The sequence below is a fragment of the Sus scrofa genome, chromosome 6, assembly GCF_000003025.6.
Source record: "Sus scrofa isolate TJ Tabasco breed Duroc chromosome 6, Sscrofa11.1, whole genome shotgun sequence".
Taxonomy (NCBI): Eukaryota; Metazoa; Chordata; class Mammalia; order Artiodactyla; family Suidae; genus Sus; species Sus scrofa.
The window spans coordinates 167,282,017-167,305,846 of record NC_010448.4 but is presented as its reverse complement, the minus strand read 5'-3'; the positions used below and the strand labels follow the sequence as shown (position 1 = coordinate 167,305,846).

Genomic DNA, 23,830 nt, shown 5'->3' with positions numbered 1-23,830 from the left:
GTGTGGTGGGAGGAGGCCTGGCTCAACCTAGCGGTCCGGCCCCGGCCGGGCCGTCCTGTTCCTCCAAGAACAGCGCTTCGCTAGTCCGCCAGCTGGAAGGGGGAAAGTTTACGCTGTCGCTGCCTCGCGGCCAGAAGAGCCAAAGAAGTAATCACCCCGTGGGCTCAGATTTCTCAGTGCTTTCACCTGTCCTGAAAGCGAAAGGCGCCCAGGGATGGAAGGAACGTGGGGGTCAGGGCGGGGCGGCTGGTTGACTCCAAAACCACCTACCACCGCGGTGGGTTGGGCTTGACGAGCCGGCACCGCCCTGAAATGGGCGGGGGCGGGGCTTGGGGGCGGAGCAGGGCCCCGTTTCCCGGGTGACGGCCGCGCGGGAGGGGCGGGGCTAGGGCCCCGGTCCGGCCGCCTGGCTCCTCGGGCCGCGACCAGAAACTGCGGACCCTGAGCGTCAGCCAAGAGCCGGGGGGACGAGACAGAGCCAGAGGCCGGTGGCTTCTGGGCTGGCCAGTTCTAGCCGTGGGGACGGGCGGCGGAACGCGGTGGGGCTTGAGGGAGGCCGGCCCGGGCGCCAGGCTGGGGGCGTGGCCTGTGAAACCCGGAAGGGGCTGGGCGTGAGCGGGAGTGCCCGACCCGGGGCGACCCAGGTCCCCCCGCCCCCGGCGCTCCGACCTGCTGACCCGCATCGGGGGGCACCGGGGCGCGGGCGGGCCATGCCTGGGAACTACCTGTCGCTCTGGGAGCTGGTGGAGGAGCACGTTCCGCTCCTGGAGCGGCCCGAAGTGAAGAGGATTCTGGGGGAGACGACGGTGGACCTGAGCCTGGAGCTGCGGGCAGAGGTGGGGCGTGGGAAGGTGGGCCCCGCTCCAGTCCTGTTCCACCACTGGGATGACTTCCCCACCTCCTCTGGGCGCCTGGTCCTGCCTGGTAACTCTCGAGAGCTTGTCGGATCTCACCGTCCGCCCATCCCTCTCCAGTTTAACGCTGCGCTGCCCCTCACTTCCCCAGCTCCGTGCCTCCCCTCCTTTCCCTCCTCAGTTGCAAGGTGTCCCGGCTCTTCTTGCAGGTGGTGATGCTACGAACACTGCTCCTAGAGGCTCGGTCCTCCCAAGCGCCTGGCTCCTGCCCCACCTCTGACCCCTCCTCCCTTCTGGCACCACCGCCGCTCCTAAGAGACCTCGTGCGCCAGGAACTACGGCAGCTGCTCCAGGGTCTCCGCCGGAAGGCCATCTGTGAGGGCAGGTAGGAGCCTGAGGCCTGGGGCGGGGACCTGTCCCTAAAACTCACATGGGCCAGCAGGGGTCGCCTTTCCTGCGATTCCCTGGAAGGAGCCCCTGACTCTACTTCGTGTGCACCTTCTGCAGGGACCAGACCCAGGCCTGGGTCCGGTATAGCCCCAGGGTCCTGCGCTTTGCTCTGGAGGAGCCCAGGTGTGATGTGCCAGAACAGAAGATATTGCAGATGAAAGCTGGCGAACCCGGGTAAGGTGCTTGGGAAGGAGGGACCTGTCCCTGCTGGCAGAGGACCCCAGCTAATGGGTGGGTCTCCCCTGGCCACATGGAGGGTTGCACCTGGCTCCTGGTCTGGGGCTGGACACTTCTACAGCCACTTGTGGCAGGGATCAGCAAACGAGGGCTGCAGAAGCCCAGGAGACACGTGCCAGGCCTGGAAGCTTGGTTTGATCTGGGTCTCAGAGTATGAGGAGCAGAGAGAAGCACTTTGCAGGAAGAGGGAGCACTCTACACAGATATGGATGGAAAGAAAACCTGCATCCAGTCATGGGTTGTTTCTCAGGCCTGGAGAATAGAAGCAGGCGGCTGGGCTAGAGATTGAATGAGATAGACAGGCGGGAGCATGTTCATCCGTAAACGGCAGAAACTTATTTCTTATTCTTACACATCTCTACGAAGGAGGTGATGCCCCCATTTTGCAGATGAGGAAACTAAAACTCAGAAAGCATGATTGATTTGCCCAAGCTCACACGGAGTGAAGGGCGGCAGAGCAGAGCCCATTCGTAACCCAGGCTCCAGAATGCCTCCTTCTCGTGCAATGTTACTTTTGCTTTTGTGAGAAAAGGCGCACAGTTGTCTAGGAGAAATGGCCTTTGTGTCCTAAAAGCCTGAGGTGAAGCAATATGGAAGGGTGACGTTGACTTCACCTGCCGGCAGCTGTCACAGGGACCTCAGCATCATTAAGGACCAACTCGACGTGTCCCACATCGACGAGGTTGCCGGCCACCTGCGGTGAGGGCCCTGAGCGTGTGTGGTGGGGGCGGAGACAGGGAGGGTGGGACTGAGGATGGGGGCCCTGAGCTGGTGAGAGGAGAAGGGAGGCAGCAAACCCGCTGGGGAGACCCAGGTGTGTAGGGCTGAGAGGCCCAAAGGCCAGGTTGCTGCGGGGCTCGGGAGGTTTGCTGCCAGGAAGTAGCCAAGTATGGGTGCCAGCTGGGGCCTTGGCCTGAGGACTTTTGTTCTGGGGGGTGGGGGAGAGCTGGACCGCAGAAGAGTTTTTAAGCAGGGGAAGGGCCGTGATGAAGAGAGAATGGAGCAGGAGGACCTGCAGGTCCGGTACAGTCATGCAGAAGAGAGAATGGTGACCCTGGGTGGGCGCTGGGAGGGAGGCAAGAAGAGGACGCATCCTGCCCAAGAGGAGGCTGGCAGGTGCCAGGCTGGGCTGGGGCCACTCTCGGGCAGCAGAGGGTGAGGTGGACTGAGAAAGGAGGGCCTGCAGGGGGCTCCTGGTGAGGCTGGAGGTAGGGACTTGGGGAGGACTCCGCTGAGACCCAGGCCTACAGCGCTGCTTTGGGTGCCACACCCCCGTGTCCCAGGGCCCTCCTGGAGGAGGAGTGTCGCACGCTGGAGAGGGAGATTCCCATCCTGCAGGTGAGTGGCAGCCCCGGGCCTCCCCGCTCCCACAGCCTTTCTGCTGAAGGTAGACACACCCATCTCTCACCTGGTGCGTGAGAGCCACAGACACGTGTGTCTGTGCGTGTGCGCGTGTGCATGCAAAGGTCGTGTGAGCCCTGTGTCCCTTTCTCACCGATGCGCACTTGCTGTGTGTGTGAATCCGGAAGCCCAGGATTCCGGTTGAACCCGGGAGGGCGGGGTCAGCCCTTTTAGATTCACCCGCAAGGACCTGCCCCTGGTGTTCTGCCTCCCTCCTTTCCCCAAGGCTGGGCTCGGGCCTGCCACCACCTTGCCAAGCTCAGCTCTTCGGGAAGGCTGGCGCTCCCCTCAGGGGTGCCCTCTCGTGGTCAGGATGAGGAGGCAGCATGAACTGGCCTCTGGGCCCCATGCTCAGCATCTTGATCTGGGCCTCCTGCCCCACCCATCCCTGAGGTGAGGCCGGGTCCTGAACCAGCTCTCCCCGCAGCGCTGCCTGGAAGAGGAGTACACAGGGGCACCCCAGCCCTCCGAGGCAACCCTACAGCCCACCCTGGCAGGTGAGGCCCTGAGCAGACCCCAGAGCGCCCAGCCTCCTGTCCCCGCCCCACTCCTGTACACGCATCCTGGAAGAGCTGGGCCCCGGGTCTCAGACAGACCTCTCCCCCAGAGCTAAAGGAACACAAGGCCGCCATGCAACGGGAGCTGCAGGCACCTCTGCAGCCTTGCTGGGTCTCCCCCAGCCACAGGTAAACCAGAGCAGACGGGTGGCTGCACGGGGCCGGCAAAGGGTCAGGCCACAGCCCCCTCACAGCTCCTCCCTCCTGTTCAGGAGGTGGCCCTTGGGGTCCTCCAGCCAGGGGCTCAGACCCCTGCCTTGCCTCCATGGGGCTGCTGAAGTCTCGGCCAGGCCTCTCCAGGGCTGCTGGCCTGCTCCTCCTCTGGAGCGCTGCCCCAAACCTCGAGGCCCAGCCGCCACCTGCCGCTGGGGACGGAAGCTGCGGTGCAGCCCCAGGAAAAGGCCCGCTTCCACTCCAGTGTCCAGTGGGGCGCCCCAGGCCCCAACCTGAAGGGCCGGTCATGACGTAGGCCACAGCTTCCGTGGGAGCGCACCCCCGCTGCTGCCGCCACCTCTCAGCTGCCGTGGCCCAGCCTACATCAGATCTAGTCTTGGATTCCATGGCTGTCTGTCCATCCGGCCCTCACTCCAGCCCCTCGCCGGTTCCTGGTGTCTGGTTCCTGCTCCTCACAGCCTCTGGCCTCTGGCCTCCCAGGCTCCCCTCAAAGGCCTGGCAGGAAGAGGTCTCATCCCTGCCCTGCCTCTTGTCCCCACAGGGGACCCAGACAAAGCACAGCAGCAGCTCGGAGACAGGAATAGAAATTTCATTAAAATCTATGGACTTTAAAATCCTAGTGGTGCACGGATGGGCAGGGGTGGGCAGCGCACCGTTATTGCTACGGAGGATTAGAGGCGGCTCTTCCGGGGCTGTCACTGCACGGAGGGGCACAGAGGATGGCTGAACGGACACGGCAGGGCTCAGGGGAAGGAGCTGTGGCTCCAGAGACGGGGGCGGGCACGCGGGCCGGGGCCATTTGGCACGTGAACAAGGGCAGCCCAGTTTGGGAAGACTGGGCCTCCAGCCTGGTGGAGGGAGGGCAAGGGGTTGTCGTGTAGGGTGTCCCCTTCCCCAGGGCTCTGGGCTTAAACCTCCTGCCGAGCATCACCCTACCCGCACCCCCGCCCCCCAGAAACTAGTTCTTTGGGCAGGCTGTTGGGTCACAGGCCTCCGCCAGCCAGTGCTAGGAGGGGACACGGAGACCCCCAGAGCAGCCGAGTGAGGTGCAGGCAGGCCTGGAAGACAGACTGGGCCCGAGGCCAGGGGCGAGGAGGTGGCAACCACAGATAATACAAGTTTTACAAAAATAATTACACAGACAAACAGGGCTGGCAGCACAGCCTGACATGTAACACTGCACAGCCCCCTAGCCCCTCACCCTGCCTCCGGGTGGGAAAATCCAAATGTGCCTGGGCAGAGGCTGGGGTCTGTTCCGAGGGCAGGAACACTGGTCAGGTGGCCGCAGGCCCAGGGTGGGGGACAGGTAGGGGGCCCTCCCAGAACCTCAGCTCAGGGCAAAGTGTGGGGGCATCGGAGGCCATGAAAAGCCCAGCAGGCCTCTGGGGACCTGGCCTGAGCCCGCCCCCCCCCTCCAAAGTGCTTTGGGCCCCGCAGCAGACCCCTCCATCACCCACACCCCCCAGCTGCCATCTTGGCATCCATAGGACCTGTAAACACTAGGGACACGAGCACGAGTGACCGCGCGAGCAGTGGTGGCCAAGGTGACGGGAGCCGCCCTGGCCAGGGCGTGGTGGGGGCAGGCGGTGACACCTGTCCGCCGCTCCCCAGTCTCTGTGGTGGGAGCTCGGGGCGGGGGTGGGGCACTCCCCCCGCAGCTGCGCTCATATCCGGGAGTCCTGCAGACGGCTCGAGCCATTACTGCCCACCATGGGGATCTGGGCCTTGTCCGGGTGCAGCGGCTGGACCTCCAGGCCGTCTTCAGGAGAGGGCGGGATGGCGGGGGCATAGCGCCCAATTCGGTGCTCCAGGAGGGCGGGGCCCCAGTCTCGGCTTGGCTTTGTGGCATTTTTCAAACGCTGCAGGAGAGGGAGGCGTGGGTGGGGGTGGGCGGGGCTGGGCAGGAGACGGGAGCCCTGAAGCCCCAGCCACCCGCCCCCTCCTGTTCCACCTGGCAGCCCCCGCCCCCACCCTCACCTGGAGGAGGGTGTCCCCATCTGTGCGGCAGAGCTGGAACAGGGCGTAGAGCGGGATGCAGAGGACAGAGGACAGGGCCATGAGGAAGCCGATGGTCACGGCCCAGCCTGGATACTCGTAGTGGTTGTAGGTGATTGGCCGGTACTGGATCACCGAGAAGATGAGAATGAACTGCGGGGCGGGAGGGACGGGAGAGGGCGTGAGTCCCGCCCAGCCCCACCCCCTCCCTTTCTCTCCAAACTAGGAAGAGGCGTCTGGGGGAGGGCAGAGGTCACGTAAGAGCCATCAGCCCCTCTGCGTGGGGAGCAGAAGCAGCTGACGGGACTGAGTCCGGGGTATGGCGGGCAGGGGGCGCCGTGGAAGGGGACAGGTCTGTCTTCTGCACAATCCCGAACCAGCCGGGAAAGCCTTCGGCGGCTGCGGCCTTGGGACCGTCAGTTCTGCTCAAAGACTCACAGTGGCTGCCCGCTGCCTGCCGAAGTGGCCCCCTGGCCTTGGGGGCCTTCTCCGCCTCACGCCGAGACCTCCGCTTATCTTTCCGGCCACGTCACCCTGTCTCAACTCCTCAACTACACTCAGCGTTTCCACCCTGTTCCCTTACTACGGAGGGTCCTCCCTCTGTCAAACCCTATGCCAAGGCCACCTCCCTCAAGAAGCCTCTCCTGACGTCCTGTCTCCTCTTCCTGAAAGGGCTTCAGTGGCATTTGCCATCGACTAAGCATATTTTGAAGGTTTCCCACAGACCTGGAGCTCCTGGCACTGCACCCACTCTGGGTCTGCAGCACGGATCCTGGCACAATCTCATTTGCTGATCTGAACTGACGCTACGCGGGTGGAGGGGTGGGGGGAGGGATGGGGGAGAGGGAAGGGCAGAGTCCTGCCGGGCCTCCGGCCGTGGAGGCTCCAGAGGCTGGACATGGTGAGTGTCAGGCTGCAGACGCTCTAGGACCATTTGGAAAGAGACAGGGAGATGGAGAACAAAGCCTGGGGTTGCAACCACTAAAACAAAAACTAAAGGAAGCAGAAGGACGGGCAGGTGCAGAGTTCCCACTGGGGCTCAGCGGGTTAAGGGGCCAACGTTATCTCTGTGAGGATGTGGGTTTGATCCCTGGCTTCTTTCGGTGGGTTAAGGATCCGGCGTTGCTGTGGCTGTGGCGTAGGTCTCACCTGCAGCTCCAATTCGACCCCTAGCCTGGGAACATCCCTGTGCCATAGATGCGGCCGTAAAAAGAAAGAACAGATGGGCGGGTGGTTCGTGGGCCACCTGGAGAGCCTGAGGAAGCCAGTGGCAGGCTCAGCATCCACCTCCGGAGCCCTCACTGCGTTCTGGAGTTCAGGCCCCTCCAGCCTTCCCAGGGACCAAATTCTGGAAGGCAAGACCCACATCCGCCCCGGGAAGAGAGGGGAGCCCTCCTGGGATGCTGCACATAGAGGAGTTTATAGCAAGTTTCCTGAATGGAACTAGGTCCTGACCTAAGGTGTGGACAAATTTCTTATTTGAGCTGATAGAGAGACGGAGTTGATCAAAAAGACCTTTTCAGAAATATCAAGAAGTAAGGCCCCCAACAAAGACAGAACAGCCCAGAAACACGTGTCCACAGAGCCTGGCATCCTTACCTGAAGGTGACTCCAGCCTGGCTTTCTGAGCACAGAGAGGGTGCTGCCCGATTTGCCTGAATCTGGTGGAGACACTGGACCCAGGCCCCTTCCTGCCTTCTGCCCTGCCTCGGCGGTGCCCTGGGTTTCCCCTCAAGAGCAGCAGCCTCCTGGGAGCCGCGGAAGATGAGCTCCCGTGGGGCGGGTCCTGGGCCAGAGCCACAACCCTCGGCGGGCACAGCTCCTGCCCTCCCCCGCCTCCCACCACTTACAGGAGACTTCCGCTCCTCCTGTTTCAAAGCTGGGCCAGTGGCCAGAGCTGGTGCCCGTTCCAGGCTCGGGAAGATCCCACACCCCATGTGATGGAAGCCTCAGCCCGCAGGGGACTTTTTTTTCAGAAACATGAGCCAAAGTGGAAATCCGGTGCTGAGCTCCCTGTGCCAGAGAGGAGCTGGCATGGCGGGGGCAAGACTCTGGACACTGCCCTGGCGACGGGCTGACCCCTCTGTCACTTGGAGAGGCCCTGTCTCTTCTCTGTGGAGGGACCGTTGCACTAGCGAGCCCCTTTTGCCCCCTACCCCTCCCACCCCAATTCTCACCCTGAGCAAAAAGGGGCAAAATCAGAGAGGTTTTAGTCCGTGGACCAGTCCTCCTGCTCTTGTTTCTAGTAGCACAGGCCCAGCACGCAGGCTCCAGATCAGTCTACCTGCTTTGCACAAGGGCCCTGCCTCTTAGCAGCCATGTAACCTCGCGTCAATTACTTTACACCTCTGTGCCTCAGTTTCCTCATCTGTAAAGTGGGGATAATGACAATACCTTGGAGCATTCCATGACGCGGGTTAATACACGGTTCCTGGCCAAGGTGGGGGTTCCCTCTACCAATCCAGCTCCCTCATGGGGGTCTCCCAGGTGTGGAATGTTGGTGGAAACCCAGAGCTTCCCCCTCCCAAGCCAGCCCACCCCAGTGCCTGAAGGCTGAGCAGGGTGCCCCTGATACTGAGCTATCGTCCGACTTGTACAACCTGCTTCTGGAACATGCGTTCACACCGCATACCCCGAGCGCTCCAAGCACCTCGGCTACGAGGGAAGGGAGACAGGAGCTCAGTGAAGCCGACAGAGCTGGACACCAACACTCGTGATGGTTCCTGAGGTTCCTCTGGGGACGCCGGGCGGGAACACCAGGGAGGGAGGCTGGCTCTCAGCTGCTGCCAGACTGCCGTTCCCTTCCGAGGCTGGGCACTGTCTTCAGTCAAACAGGGGGCCCGTGCTCCCTTCCTAACCTGAGGCCAGGGTGCCGGGGTGGCTCCGAGTCCTCACATAGCTATCTGACTCTACGTAACTCTGCTCAGACCCCCAATGGCCAGGGTTTTGGGTGTGAAGCCCCCACGGGGCGCTCTGGCCAGAGAGGGCTCCTGCTCTCCCTTCCCTGGTTCCCAAGAGAAGGACCCTTGCTGCGGGGCTGCAGGGGAGTGGAGGGAGCGCCAAGCGACTTACAAAGATGATGGCTGGAGAGACGAAGCGCCAGCAGATCTGGAAGAAGAGGGGTGGTGGGAATCCCAGCATCATCTGGATGTCGTGGAAGTAGTTCCGGTGCCCTGGGGAGAAGGAGGTCAGCAGGCCTGCTGGGCAGCAGGGGTGGCCAGGGGCTGGGACACAGGCGGCCCCGGAAGCGCTGGGCACTTACCGTAAATGTACATGATGGACACACACATGATGCAGGAGATGACGACCAAGGAGAAGCTGGCCGCGTAGTTGTCCATCAGCAGCAGCCAGTAGATACCTGCCTACGGGCCAGCGGGCAGCTGAGGTGGGGGCGCCCGAGACGACGCTCCCCCACCTGTGATCCCCCCACATCCTGGCAACTCTGGCCCATCCTGTCCCTTACCTGGCTTGTGAGGGGGATGCCCAGCAGGAAGCCAGCCACAGCCACGCCCAAGGTCACGTAAGTCTTCTTCTGCAGGATCCACTCATTCCCTACTTCATCCACAATGGCCGTGACCAGCGTCTCCAGGAGGCAGAACTGCAGGATACGGCCATCAGAGCAGGGGCCTGACCTCGGCCCCTGCCCCCGTCCTCCCCCAGCCCCAGCCCCCGTCCCGCACCTCGTACCTGCGTGCCCAGCCCCAGCAGGATGAGCATGAAGAAGAAGAGCAGGGACCAGAGCGGCGAGATGGGCAACAGCGTGAGGGCCTCAGGGTACGCAACGAAGGCCAGGCCAGGGCCGTGGTCTGCCACACGGGACACGTCCACTCCCAGGTGATTGGCCATGAAGCCCAGGATGGAGAAGATGACGAAGCCCGCGTAGACGCTGGTGGCGCAGTTAGTGATGCTAATGATGACACTGTCCCTGATGGGGAGGTGACAGGCAGCGTTCAGGACACACAGCTTCCTTCTCGCTGCCTTATTTGGGCCCAAAGACTTGGAGGCAGAAAATCCTAGGAACACAGGTGCCTCCAAACTCTCTTTTTTCTTTTTCTTTTTTTTTTGGCTGCACCCATGGCATAAGAAAGTTCCTGGGCCAAGGATCGCATCCGAGCTACAGCTACAGCGACGCCAGATCCTTAACCCGCTGCCCCTCGGCAGGCACTGACCCCAGTCTCTTTTCTGGTCTGCTCTGCGCCTCTTTCAGTGGCCCCAAGGCTCTTGAGTCCTACAGACCCCTGGGCCATCACTGCCCCCACCCCGTCTCCCTTCTGCCAAAGCGTCTCTCTCTGTTACTCCAATGACTGGATCCAGACTCAGCGCTGCAGAGGGAGGGTCCTGATGGGTCGGGGGCGGGCAGGAACAGGGGACCGCCCCGGGGGGCGGGCGGAGAGGGTCTCACCGGTAACAGTTGTTGTGGAACTTGTTGTAGGAAGCCATGGTGATGAGGCCGCCCCAGGCGCAGCCCAGCGAGTAAAAGATCTGGGAGGCGGCATCTCCCCACACCTGCCGGAGGGATGGGGCGGCCCGGAGCTGTGGTCAGAGGCCGGCGCCTCCCCGCCCCGGCCCGGCCCGGCCCGCCCGGGTCAGCCTCCATCCGCATCCCACCTTGGCCTCCAAGATCTTGTCCCACTGTGGGGTCAGGTAGTACATGATGCCCGTGAAGGCTCCTTCCAGGGTCACCCCGCGGACGAACAGGATGGTCAGCACCACGTAGGGAAACGTGGCCGTGAAATACACCACCTAGTGCGGGAGGGGCCCCGCTGCGATCCTCTGGGCTCCCCCGCCCACGGGTCCCGCCCCGCCCCGCCCCCGCCCCGCCCCCGCCTCCCCCCCGCCCCGCCCCCCGCCTCCCCCCCTGCCCCCCGCCTCCCCCCCCCCGCCGCCCACCTGCTTCCCCAGCCACCGCTGGCCCTCTGGTCCTCTGCCCCTTCCAGGACTTTCGTCACCCCCCCCAGCCCGAAACCCAGGGAGGACAGGCAGGACCCTTCTGGGTAGGCAGAGACCCTGCTGGGGGAGGGGTACTTACTTTCCCTGAAGACTTGACCCCTCGAATGAGGCAGAGGAAGACGACCACCCAGGAGACAGCCAGGCAGCCAAGGAGGGGCAGTCGCACCTCCCCGAAGTTCCCGATGTCATCGGACAGCTTCAGCACATAGAGCCTGGGGAAGGGGACACCTCAGGGAGGGCCGGCCCCGCCACCCGGCAACGGCTACCAAGGCCCAGGGCCCAGCCTGGAGCGCCCTCCTTCTTCACGAGGGGCCAGCAGCGTGAGAGGCGGGAGCCACCCCGAGGCCCCCACCCGGATCTGCCCAGCTGCCCCCAGGGGAGCCCGCCCCTTGCCGCGGATGCCTGGAGGCCACACCCAGGGCCTGGACCAGCCTCCTCAGCGCCTGGCGGGTGGAGGTCTCCCTGTCGCTGCTCAGACCCAGCGCAGGCCCTTGCTGGTGCGTATCTCTCCTGCAGACGAGACACTCCCTGTCTGGTGTCACCTCCTCCAGGAAGCCTTCTGTGACCTTTTCACCCGCACTAGGCCCCCAGTTCTAATGCACAGTGGGAGGCAGCGGAGCACCGAGGAAGGATAGAGCCTCTGGAGCAGACGGCCCTAGACTTCAACCTGAATTCCTCCCCTACGTATGAAGGCCTCTATCTGGTGCCCTTTGCCATGCCAGCTGTGTTATTTCAATCAATGGACATTTATGCGCCAGGCCTTTGCTAGATGCTGGGCATATAGACCTGGATCAGGCATCGCGGGCACTGCCAGGAAGAATGTCTCAACCCCATGGGGATCAACACCCCGGAAGCCTTCCTGGAAGATGTGCAGCTTGAGCCAACGTTTGAGGCCTGGGCAAGAAGTGGGTGAAGAGGAGTGGAAGCAGATGCCAAGCTGAGGGAACAGCAGGCAGCAGGACAGGGGTCAGAAACCAGCACACCTGGCGCCTGGGCATGTTGGTAGCTCAGGAAGGGGAGGGAGCCTTGTTGACAAGCCCAGCTGCAAAACTGCAGGCGAAGGGGAAGAGAATAGAGGCGGAGGATGGGAAGGGACCAGACCAAGCGAAGCTGCGAAGCTGCGATGTCACGGCTGAGAAATTTGCATTTTATCCTGAGAAACTTCTGGAAGGATTTTTTTTTTTTTTTTTTTTTGGTCATTTTAGGGCTGCACCCATGGCCTATGGAGGCTCCCAGGCTAGGGGTCAAATTGGAGCTGCAGCTGCCAGCCTACGCCACAGCTACAGCCACACCAGATCTGAGCCATGTCTGCAACCTACACTGCAGCTTGTGGTAACGCCAGACCCCTCCCTAACTCACTGGGCGAGGCCAGGGATCAAACCTGAATCCTCATGGATGCTAGTCAGGTTTGTAACCTGTTGAGCTACAACAGGACCTCCTAGAAGGTGTTTATAAGAGCACTCTCAGGGTCTCTCCTCTGCACAAAACCTTGCAGGGACTCCCATCTCTTGCCATAGAAAAACCAAAATGTGGCTATAAAGCCCTCTGAGATCCATGAACCCTCTACCTGCCTACCTGCCATCTCTCGAATCTTCTCTCCTCCTGTTCCCCCCCACCACCCACTTGCTCACTACTCCAGACAGCATGTGCCAAGGCCCTGTCTGGAGCACTCTTTCCCTGAATATCTACCTGTCCACATGGGTGTGAGACCTGTGCAGACACACAGGGCCCCACGCTTAGAAGAGCCTCATGCTTGATTTAATGCCCTGCCATTGCCGTCTCGAAATTCTTTTTTTTTTTTTTTTTTTTGTCTTTTCTAGGGTTGCACCTGTGGCATATGGAGGTTCCCAGGCTAGGGGTCGAATCGGAGCTGTAGCCACTGGCCTACGCTAGAGCCACAGCAACGCAGGATCCGAGCTGCGTCTGCGACCTACACCACAGCTCACGGCAACGCCGGATCCTTAACCCACTGAGCAAGGCCAGGGATCGAACCCGCAACCTCATGGTTCCTAGTCAGATTCATTAACCACTGCACCACGACGGGAACTCCTTCCTGAAATTAATACATTTGAACAAGGGGGCCCATCTTTTCACTTTGCACTGGGCCCCGTGGGTTACGCAGCTGGCTTGTCAACATGGGCTCCCTCCCTCCTCGCTTCCTTCGGGTCTTCTCTGGCAAAGGGGCCTTCTCTGGCTATCCTCTTTTTTTTCCCCCTAGGGCTGCACCTGTGGCATATGGAAGTTTCTGGACTAGGGGTCAAATTGGAACTGCAGCTGAGGCCTATACCACAGCCACAGCAATACCAGGTCCAAGACGCATCTGTGACCTACCCCGCAGCTTGCGCCAATGACAGATCCTTCATCCACTGAGCGAGCCCAGGGATCGAACCCGCATCCTCACAGACACTATGTGGGGTTCTTAACCTGCTGAGCCATAACAGGACCCCCTGGCTACCCTGATTAAAACTGCAGCCCCGGCCACAGCCCGGCATGCCGTTCCCCTTCTTTGCTGAATTTTCCTCCACAGCACACGCCTCCCTCTGTCTTCCCATACATTTTACTATTTAGTTTGTCATTTGTCCTCTAGGAAGGAAGGATTTGTTTGTTTGTTGTCATTTTGGGCTGTCCCACAGCATTCAGAGTTCCCAGGCCAGGAATCAGATCAGAGCTACAGTTGCAACCTAAGCCACAGCTGCGGCAACTCCGCATCCCTAACCCACTGTCCCAGGCCAGGGATCGAACCCGAGTCGCAGCGGCTGCCAAGACGCTGCTGATCCCATGGTGCCACAGGGTCTCTGCCTGATTTGCTCACTGTTGCCCAGTGCCTGGCACAGAGCAGTGCTCAAGAGTTGTCGAATGAATGAACGAACAAATAAATATTGTGGAAAGCCGACGGGGAAGTCTAAAGGGAAGAACTTGGAGGGGGCTAGTTTGGTTTCTGGAATTGTCCAGGGCGGAAGAGATGAGCAAGAGACAAGCTCAGTTTCCTCATCCGTCAAATGGGCATCATAACACCAACCCAGGACAATTCGTAGATAACTTTGGGCAAATACAGGTTCCCTTCCTTCAGCAGAGTTTACAGACTGTCCTTTACCATTCTTAGCTATTCTCACCTTTTTTTTCAAATCAGTTCTCGAACCTCATGATAACATGTTTAATACCTGGTGATGAGTTGTCTCTCCGACCCCTCATGGGACCATGGTGCCAGGCCTGGGCTTTGGTGTTTGCTTGGCCAGCCTGTCTGACGGCTCGACTTGCAAGCACGCTGTCACCTCTGCTCCAGGGCGTCCCCCAGGCTGCCTTTCACATGGTGACCTGCAGAGGGCGCGGTCCAACACATCCCGCTCCTACTCAACTCCTGCCACTGCTTCAAGTCCCTCAACAGGCATCAGGGCCGGGCCCCGGGCTAGAGCTTTTCCAGGCTCTGAGTCCACGGAGGAGCCAAAGATAAAGCGAGAGAGAAGTTCAGGAGCTGTGAGGACCCCGAGGAGAGGCTCCTGGACCCCTGACGCAGGGCTTGGCTTCTAATCTTTTTCCCTTCTGACCGCACACAGACAAAAACTATTTTTGGCTCCTAGGGGCAAAGAGACAAGGTCACGAAAAGCTGAAGGTAGCTGGGCTGGGGATTCTGAGCTGCCCAGGCCCCACCCGGTTGGCATACGATTTGGGGCACACCGCCTTGGGAGGCTCTGCCTTCCAGGATGCCGCCGAGTCCTACTGCTACAGCTGAGAGCCACTTCATTTTCAAGCACCAGCATTCACGGTAAATTCGCAGCAGTCTTATTCTTGCTCAAAAGACGTGTAAAAAATGTTGTCTAATCATATTCATGGAACTGGTAGTGCTTCATATTCGTTTTTATTGCGAGAGTCCAGCATTACAATACGCGGGCTTAAAGAGTTTAGGCGGCTCGTCTGGGACTAACTAGTCATGAACTTGCTGCCTTTCCTTTTATGGCACCATATTTGGTGTTTGGATTTTGGACCATGAGCTTCTGCGACCAAACCACTGAGCTAAGAGCTTTTGGAGCCCCACACATTTACACGTTGGCTCTCCGGGAACATCTCTGGAATTATTCTGCATTATTTTTCCATTTCCCCAAAGGTGAACGCCTTGCAGACAGGACACCCTAATCTATGTCATTGCATCTACGGCAGCGGCTCTCACTGTGCTTACGAGCACCTGTCACTGTTCTTAGTGATTTATGCTGTATCTTGACTACAAGGATGATGTCGTAACCACCTCCATTTAAAGGATGAACAGCTGAGACTTAGAGCGTTTGGGCGACCTCCCAAGGCCACACAGCTGGTAAGTGGCAGCAGCAGGGTTTGAGCGGGGTCTGTGTGGCTCCAGAACTACCACGATGATACCAGGAGATGGGTGCTGGGATTCAAGTCCCATCGAGTAGCAGGTGTTCTGCTGGGGAGGTAAGAGGTGGGCCCTGAGCTTAGGGCCCATCTAGCAGGAGTCAGACAGAGGACTGTGAAACAGGATTGAGAGGGCAGACATGGGCTCAGAAAGCTACCCTGGGAGCTTTTTTTTACTTTAGGTTTTCCTTCCTTCTTTCTTTTTCTTTTCTTTTTACAGCCACACCTGCACTATACAGAAGTTTCTGGGCCAGGGGTTGAATCAGAGCTGCCGCTGAGGCCTATGTCACAGTGGGGGCCACACTGGATCTGAGCCACAGCTGTGACTTACACTGCAGCTTGCAGCAATGCCAGTTCCCTAACCTGCTGCGTGAGGCCAGGGATCGAACCTGCCCCCTCACAGAGACAAGGGTGGGTCCTTAACCCACCGAGCCACAGTGGGAACTCTATCAATCTTTCTTGTGACTTGCTTTCCTCACTTGCAAAGTGGGAATATTTGTAAAACCTGCACACACTCCCTTGCAGCCTTGCAGGGTTGTGTGCGGCTCAAATGAGATCCTGCAGCTTTTTCCAAAGGGGGCTTCGGAGTGTGTGGGCCCGGAACGCCTGCAGGGTACCACCACTGGCCTACTTTACACCAGGCTGCAGGCACAGGGGGGCGCGTACATCCTGACACTGCATTGCCTCCCTGTGCCTTAACCCTGAGCATCAGTCTCCGAATCTGAAAAACAGGGGTAATATAAGATCATGTGCCTGGCACAAAAACAGGTGCCCAAGAAATGGAGGTGCTTGCTCACCTCACCTTGTTGGTTGGCCCAGGCAGCCCTCTCCAGGCTCATTTCCCCACGCTGCCCAGGAGGGGGCAGCAGGGAGCCATCCAGCAGGGAAGGAGTCCTGCCTGGGACAGCAGCTTGTTGGGAGGCCTGGCTCCAGCCTCCGCTGAGGGGCAGAGTTCAGCTGGTCTCCCAACCCAAAGCCAGTTTTCTTAGAGGGCAATTCCCCTCTAATTGCCCTGGATAAAATCTCCTGAGCTTTGCCCTGCAATGGCCCCACTGGGCTGGGAATCCCTGGAAGAAAACCCCTGGGGTGAGAGCTTCTAGAGCAACTCCAGGGGTGTGGGTGGGGCTTTGTGCTTCTGGGAGCTTCCAGAAAGTTTGCTCCCAGTCTAGACCAGGTGGCCCAGTCCGCACCGTGCCTCAAATGCAGCGTAATACCTAACCGGGCAGTTATTTGCTTAGTTCTCCCATTAGATGTGAGCTCCGAGAGGGCAGTCTGCTTTCTTACTCCCTGCTCTGCCCCCACGCCGAGTCCAGTGCCTGGTACCAACCAGGTGCCCAAGAAACGATCTGTCCAATGACCGAGGGGCTGAGTCTGCCCAGAGGTACTTCTGCCCGCCCCTCACTGGGAGGCAACAGCTCTGTCGTCTCCACCACAACCCCCATGGGCGGTGACCACATCTTAACCGTCTCTGAATATCTACAGCCCAGCAGAGAGGCTGGCACAGGGAACAGGGTCTGAGCGCTGGGCCTGGGCTGAGAGGACATGGACCTGCTGGGACTTCAGGGTGTCGCTGGGGCCTTGGCCACTCGGGTATATGGCTCTCCATCATATAGCAGAGGAAGCCTAAGCGCTTAGCCTGGCAGGGGCAGCTGGCACTTTATGACGCCTCTGGCCTCTTCTGTCCCGTTACTCGGTGTCCCACCTGCCCCTGACCCCAGCTCCAGTTTGCCACCTCCTGGCCTCAGCCCACCTGATCACGTCTCTCCCCGTCCCTTCCACATCGCCCTCCCTCCCTCCTCTTGATCACCTGGTCTCGCCCCCGCCACACCCCTGCACATGACCTGCACCGAGGCACCTGCCCCGAAGATCGTTCGCTACCCATCTCCCCAGGGGCCTGTGAACTCCTCAGGCTCCGGGCCATTCACACCCCACACACCACAAATGCTGATGGAATGAATGAACGAGGCCTGCCCGCCAGCCCACAAAGCCCCCTTCCCATGAGTTCCCCAACAGGACACGGGGCATTTCCTCCACGATGTCCCGCTGTGCCCTCACACCCACCCCGCTGGGACGAGATGTTCCAGACACCTCCAGCAGCAGCTTCCCTTCAGCCAGCCCCGAGACCCTGTTCTCTGCCACCACGGGGCACAGGGGTTCCAGGCCGTCTTTGCCTAAGCACAGCTCGATGACAACCCTGGGGCCAGGAACCTTGCATGGCCTCTTTTGTTCTGCAGCGTTAAGTCTAAGCTTCATTCTTGCAAGAGCTCCAACAAGAGGCCAGTGCTCTGTCCTAGGCTCCTCACAGCCCAGGAGTCCACCCCCCCACCTGTTACTCTCATCTCAGCAGGTTAGGGGACCTGGAGCCAGGGCCTCACCCATGAGGCTCTTCTCACCAAAAAGCCACCCCTCTGTTCCCTGACTCTCCTCTGCACACTGGCCTGACAGCTGCAGCCCTCCTCTGATCACGCCTGCTCCTCTGTAACGACGCCCCAGCTCAACAGCCCCGGCTTCCATCGCTCTCTGGCGGGTCCGCCTCATCCCTGAACCAGGCCGCCGACTCCTTGCACCTCTCCCTGCCCTTCCGCCCTGCTCCGTTCCTGGCACCCTCCCCAGACTGTAGCCGTAGCCGTGGCCTGCTGGGGAGAGGCAGGGCTGAGGGTTGGTGCCAGGGGAACTCCCCAGAAGCCCAGGTCCTATGCTGGGGAGGGCGGGGGGCTCACCTCCAGTACTCCTCGCTGGGGCTGGTCCTCTGCAGGGTGTGGTTGAGCACGTGGGAGAGGTTGCCGGGCGGGCCGGGGGGCCGGGAGCCGTTGGTGGCGTTGGAGGCGTCCAGCACGCCGGCGCAGTCGGGCGTGTTCCAGGGGTTGGTGCAGTAGGCCCAGGGCAGGACGGGCGTCATGGACGAGAAGAAGTAGTAGAAGGCGATGCAGATGACCACGTTGTAGTAGATACCAATGTACGTGGACACCACCATCATGCCGTAGCCCACACCTGCGGGAGGAGTGGCGGGGGGCAGCCTCACACACCTGGCGGGAGGCGGCATGGGGCCTCCCGAGGGGCCTGGGGCCCAGGTCAAGGCCTGGGCAGGGCGGGAGGGGGGGCAAGGGCTTTGTGTATAAGCACGCGGTCAGAGGAACGGGTGGAGGCCAAGCAAACAGGGATCCCAGCGTGTGTCCATGGCCTTGGCCATTGATGTGGGGCTCAGGGTCAGCACCACGGTTCCACAGGGGCTGGCGGTGTTTATACAGATGGGTGAGTCAGCACGGTCCCTGGAGGCGGGGTGCGTGTGTGTATGTGTGTGTGTGCGCGCGTGCGTGCGCACCCCACCCAGGCCTCACCTTTGAACATGGGGCTGATCCTCCAGACCCCCAGGCACCCCTGACTTGCAAACTGGCCGAAGGAGAGCTCCATGAAGAAGAGGGGGATCCCGCAGAAGATGAGCATGATAAAGTAGGGGAACATGAAGGCGCCTGGCGGGAGGGAGAGGGCGGGCTCAGGGGTGGCTCCGGGGGATCCCACCCTCTTCCTGCACGGAACTGACCGCAAAACCTTTGCGACTGGCTGAGCCCCAGGAGGGTGTGCCTCGCATGAAGCCAGAGCCTAGGTCTGCAGCCCACTGCTCATGGCCTGGCTTTGAACTTGGCAGAGGCGCCCAAGGACATCTGCTCTGAGCTGAACCCATGCCCCAGAGCCGCCATGTCTGGGTGGGATTTGATGGCTTAACCAAGCTATTTCACAACATTGGTGGTTGGGACCCCAGAATATCCCTGAATCATGTAGCAGAGCTGCTGAAATGGGGAGCTCGGGGAGGGTGGGGTGCTTTTCTCCACCTCTCCTCACCTCCAGGGAGCAGGCTGCCAGGGGCAGGGGTGGTCTGTGCCTTAGGTAAAGGGTAGGTAAGCTGGGGAAGGGGGCACAGGAAATCCGGGCCAGAAGCCAGCCTGTCTGGTGTGGGGTCTTGTACCAGGGAGGGGGTGGCGGGGCCTGGTGGCTGGGCTCTATCCACGTGGGAGGTCCCTGCCCTGTGCCCACTGGGTACCTCCCCCGTTGCGATAGCAGAGGTATGGGAAGCGCCAGACATTGCCCAGGCCCACGGCATAGCCCACGCTCGTCAGTACAAACTCGATCTGGTTGCCCCAGTTGCCCCGTTTGAGGTTCTGGTCCCTCTTGGTGGCCTCGCTGGGCACAGCACCATTCTGTGGGGGACAGGAGAGAAGCTACCATCAGCAAGGCATTTGCGTGCGGTGCCTGTCCCTTTGGGCCTCCCCCAGTGGGGACACCACGGACCCTCCAAGCCCACACCCCCCACCCTGGGCTTCCCCTCTGCTGGCAGGAGCTGCAGGCGGCCTGGCAGAGGAGGGGAAGGGGGAGGAGTGGCTGCCAAAGGGTGCCGAGCAGCGCCTCCCTCACCAGCCCCCCGGCACCCATGCCAGGGGCACCAGCCCACCTGAGGAGCTGCTGCCAAGAGCTGAGAGGTGGGACCCTGAGAGGGAGCTTGAGCTGAGAACCCTCCACCCCCCCTGCCCCCCCGCAAAGCTTCCCCTCTCGCCTCTGGGTGAGGATCTGGGAGCAGCTGAGCCTCATAGCAAGCAGCCAAGTCGGGCTGGGCACAAAGGGGCCTGTGTCCAGACAGCCCCCTCCACCCGCCGCCACCACATCACCAGGCTGAGCACGCTGCCCACGACAGGCGGCTGCTGGGGAGGGGATGCCGGACCCTTCTCCCAGCTGAAGGCTTTCTCCTGGGGCACACATTGGGCAGGGCTATAGGGTGAGGGAGCGGGGAGGCGGCTGAGCTGGGCCAGACCTTCGGGGGGCCTTCTGGGACTCAGGACGGGAGGGCCCAGGGGAGTCATCTCTACTGCCTACACCTGGGGAGGGGCCCCCGGGGAAGCTGACCTGGGCTGGGGGGTGCTGGCCATGAGTTGGGGGAGGAGACCAGAGCTGAAGGCACCACGCCAGACTTGGAGGACAGACTCTGCCAGGGGAAACAGAGGGGGTGACTCCGGAAAAGGGTCTCTGAGCGGGGCGGGGGGCGGGGGCTGCAGAAGAGGGGGGCCGAGAAGAGGGTCTGCCCTAAGGGAAGGATGCCAGACTGGCCTGGGGGAGCTGTGGGGCTGGACCGGGCGGCCTGAAGCCCCACGGAGGACCCCAGCCGACACCCGGAACGAACCCAGTTAAGTCCCTTTCTAAGTGGGGGCGCACCCCTCCCCCATGCCATGCCCTTCCGCCCCCTCCCAGGTGAGCCGGACATCAAGCCACCTTGAGTCAGACAGTGAGGGGTCAGCAGGGTCTCACGAGGAGACAGGGACCCCAAGAGTCACCAGCAGAGGAGCCCAGAGGGTCCTTGAGGGACTGAGACCGCCTCCCAGAGGTGGGCTGTTCTCCTGACAGAAATGGGCAGGTGGCCCTGGAGGACCCCCAGGATCAGAGACAGAGCAGCACGGCCTCTGAGGGACGGCACAGCAGTGCCGCTGAGCCTCCGCTTGAAAGAGACAGGTTCAAGGACAACGGCACCCTGGCCAATCAACACCCTGACACTGATGGACACACCCGGAGAGGAGGAAAGGCCCCTTTGGGAAGGGCCTGGCGCCGGCAGGAGCTCCAGCCGTGCGCCCCTTGCTCCCCCAGTGGGCACCACGTGTGGGGGGCCCCTCTGGGCTTGCCCACCACGGGGGCACTATGGCACTGTCACCCAATCCAGCCTTGCCCCCAGAGGAGATGCTGAGCCCCGCACCCTCCTGGGAGGTTCGGGGACACAGTACCCAGAACTGTGGCTTTCCCATCAAGGAGCACCCAGAGCTGACTGGCAGAGCTGACTGGTCATTCCAACGGCCACGGAGCTTGAGGAGCACCTCCTGGGTGCCCGGCCCTGCACCGGGCTCGGGGAATTTGGCAGTGAAAAACACTCGCCCCTGCCCACTCAGAGGTGGAAGGCTGCTGGGGAAGTAAGGCATCAATGAGATAAACAAATGCAGAGTCTTTATACGCAACTTCAGCGTGACCACAAAGGGGAATTTCTCAAGTGACAAGTGCAGGCAAGAAGGACAAGACGTGGGGGTGGGGGCAGGGTGAGGTCACGGGCCACCCTGATGAAGAGGCTTAGGCACCTTGGCCGTGTGGCAGGTCCCTCCGGAATCCTGCCCACGCCTGTCACCACCTCCCAGGGCCGTTTTTGGGACAGGCCTCGCAACCCCGTGCCAGGGGGAGGGGGCATTTTTTCGGAGGGCGCGAGGCCTGCTGGGGTGGTTTCTCCCAAACAAAGCGCAGCCCAAGAGGCCTCCTATATGTTCGGCCTACAATAACAGTTCTATTCCGGCCGAGGCTTGTTTACTCAGGGGCACAATGGGGGATTGTGGCAGCAGCAGAGGACATGGGTGGGGTCGCGCCGCGGCAGTTACAGCTGTAAAAGAGGCAACGGAGGGTCCAGGATGGGCTTGTGGGCGAGGCAAGGGCCAGGCCTCTCGCAGAGACTGAGGTCCCCAAGGCTGGAAGGCCAAGGCCTCTCTCCTGGCCCCCCGCCTCCCCGAGCAGGTGCAGTGGGACCAGACTTGGACTGCGGAGATGGGCTCCTTCCCTGGCATGAGGGGACAGCGAGGAGGGTGACGCCCCCAGCCACGTGCCACAGGCAGCCGCTTGATGGAGCCCTCGGGAGCCAGGGGTGGCTCCGTTGATGAGCAGCCTAGCTCTGAGCCTGGCACTAACCAGCTCAGCCCTGCTGGCTGGGGAGGGGGGAGCCTCGGGACAGGGGCCTGGACCTGGGAGTGGGGGCTTGGGCTGTGGGGAGAAGTGACTGATAACACGGGGGGTCGGCTGTGGAGAAGAGGCCGAAATGACACCCGACACGTGGTGTGAGCCGCCCTCAGCAGAAGCAGCACCGTCCATGGCTCCCCGGCCCTGCGGTGCCCTGGGTGCCCCGAGTGGGAGCTGTGGTTAGGATGCTGCCCAGGAGCCGGGTCCACAGCCAGGCCTCTGGCTGCTGAGGGCCGAGGGCTCAGCGGAGGATGGAGGAAGCCCACCTTCCTCCAAGCACACAGGAGGGGAGGGGCCCTCGGCGGGGGGAGGGGGGGGTCCTAGGGACTCAGGTTCCTTCCTCCCCCAGCCCTCCTCTGGGGACTCCCCTCCACTTCCTTTCCCGGCAGCGAGGCTGGCAAACCTTTTTCAATATACCGCACGACTTTTTTTCTCCTTTGCATCATCTTCCCTATTCTTAGCCTCCCATTTTCTTGATCTGCTGGGTGGATGGCGTGTCACTGATAATAACTGTCCCTGCAGAGGGTGTTGGCTCTCAGGTATCCACGAAAGAATCTCTTTGTGCTCAGGGTTTGACCCAGACTGGTGGCCCGTCTGCCTAACTCAGCTCAGCCTCACCCGACTGGCCAGGATCCCAGGCTCCTCCTGCCCATCACCCATCTCCCACTGTCTGCCCCTCGCTGCGCTCCCAAGCTCCCTCCCGTGCTCACACCTGGGTGATAACTTGAACCACAGTGGCCTGCTGCCCCTCTGGGTTGGCACCTCCTCCTGGGCTCCCCGGATAGCCCCCCCCCACCTCTGACGCTCCCACCACTGGCCGGGTGGGATGGGGACTGCCCTGCCCTGCGCCTGAGCATCCCCAGACTGGGCAGCATGCAGGCTACAGGGTGTTTCTTCCACAGCTGAGTGGGTGGGCTGGCTGCTCATCCTCCACGATGCCCGCCATGCACAGACGCACAGACCCTTTACCCTTGGAAGCAGTCACCAAGGCAGCAGCGTCTGCCTCTGCCCAAGGATCGGTGACCTGACCTGTCTTGGGTTCACAACCTGCCACCCCCGTCCCTGCCGAGCGGGGTGAGCCACCCCGAGCAGTCACTTACATAAGCCCCTTACACAGCCCTGTGCCAGGCTCAATCGTGGCTCTGGGTGACCTCCTGGAATTCCGGCAGTTCAGCTCGGAGCGCAGAATCCAGATCTCCCACTACACCTTGAACTTGGCAGGAGAGGAATCTGCACTGGGGGTTAGAACCCTAGCATTCTAGAGCCTGCTCCCCCAGCAGCCTGAGCAACCACTTCCTCTCTCAGCATTTGGCCTCCTTACCTATAAAGTCAGGGACAGACAGACAACTCCGCTCCTTCTCCTAACCGTCTGTGGCTCTGCCTTGCCTGGGATTTGCCATTTCTCACTCTTTCCTGTAGTTCCCTTTAGGTCCCATGGGCTTTCGACACAACTTTTTAAAACGTTATTCCTTTCTTTCTGATTGTAATGATAAGTATAAGCTTATCATTAAAAAAAGCTGGAAACTACAGCAACACGTAAAGAGGAAACGGTGCTGCAGAGTCTGCTCCCAGAGGCTACCACCGCTGCCACTGCCACCACCACAGCAGGGGTGGCCCCCTTTCTTCATGCTCAGACTCAGACACGGCCCCGGTTTCTACCCTGGCCGACGGCTGTGCTCTGGCTCCCGCCTCCCTGCCTCCGAGGGAGGGTTCCCTGGGTATTTTTGTGAATTGTGAGCTCTCTGCTCTGCTCTCGGTGGACCCCGAGCCCTCCCGGAGCAGCGCTGGCTGGGCGGGCCCTGGCGGGATCCAGCAGGCTTCTTGTTTGGGACTCACCAGCCCCGGGGTTTGCTCAAGGGAGGAAGCCCATCCAAGACAAACTTTGTGGAGGAGAGCGGGCAAGACCCTACATCCCAGACTGACCCCGCGCCAAATCCAGATCACTGGCAACTTTCTCTGAGCCCCCGTGGGGAATTCAGGCAGAACAGCCGTGACAGGCAACGGTGGCTGCCTCAGGAGACCCGGCGAACCGCCTCACACCCCTTGGCTCGCACGTCCCCAGTTTCTCTCCCATCGGTCCCGTCGGTCCAGGGGCCA

General features: G+C 61.1%; 2 protein-coding genes across 16 annotated transcripts in view; one reads left to right on the top strand and one right to left on the bottom strand.

The window, feature by feature from the left end:
* Window positions 376-4,287, top strand: CCDC24 (coiled-coil domain containing 24). 3 transcript variants are annotated; one of them, XM_021096826.1, is made up of 8 exons: window positions 376-851; window positions 1,064-1,239; window positions 1,362-1,478; window positions 2,166-2,240; window positions 2,825-2,879; window positions 3,370-3,439; window positions 3,550-3,628; window positions 3,712-4,287. In XM_021096826.1, exons 1-8 carry the CDS (start codon window positions 711-713, stop codon window positions 3,947-3,949), a joined length of 951 nt encoding a protein of 316 aa, XP_020952485.1. In that variant the 5' UTR covers window positions 376-710; the 3' UTR covers window positions 3,950-4,287. The 3 variants fall into 3 exon arrangements, with proteins under 3 accessions (XP_020952485.1, XP_020952486.1, XP_020952487.1); XM_021096827.1 differs by having other exon boundaries at window positions 381-836; XM_021096828.1 differs by having other exon boundaries at window positions 792-924.
* The window catches only part of SLC6A9 (solute carrier family 6 member 9), a 34,406-nt gene continuing 14,824 nt past the window's right edge, over window positions 4,249-23,830 (bottom strand). For 4 of the 13 annotated variants that reach the window (XM_021096814.1, XM_021096817.1, XM_021096816.1 and 1 more), the window contains 12 exons: window positions 19,023-19,179; window positions 18,322-18,453; window positions 17,704-17,974; window positions 10,698-10,830; window positions 10,277-10,411; window positions 10,071-10,174; window positions 9,356-9,593; window positions 9,132-9,266; window positions 8,931-9,030; window positions 8,741-8,841; window positions 5,651-5,821; window positions 4,250-5,532 (listed from right to left, as the gene is read on the bottom strand). In XM_021096814.1, the coding sequence (XP_020952473.1) occupies window positions 5,338-5,532; window positions 5,651-5,821; window positions 8,741-8,841; window positions 8,931-9,030; window positions 9,132-9,266; window positions 9,356-9,593; window positions 10,071-10,174; window positions 10,277-10,411; window positions 10,698-10,830; window positions 17,704-17,974; window positions 18,322-18,453; window positions 19,023-19,179 (1,872 nt within the window). In that variant the 3' untranslated portion in view covers window positions 4,250-5,337. Of the gene's footprint in view, window positions 5,533-5,650; window positions 5,822-8,268; window positions 8,324-8,740; window positions 8,842-8,930; window positions 9,031-9,131; window positions 9,267-9,355; window positions 9,594-10,070; window positions 10,175-10,276; window positions 10,412-10,697; window positions 10,831-17,703; window positions 17,975-18,321; window positions 18,454-19,022; window positions 19,180-19,879; window positions 19,959-23,830 lie in introns of those variants that run through there. The other 9 variants (XM_021096822.1, XM_021096825.1, XM_021096823.1 and 6 more) reach the window with 5 other exon arrangements.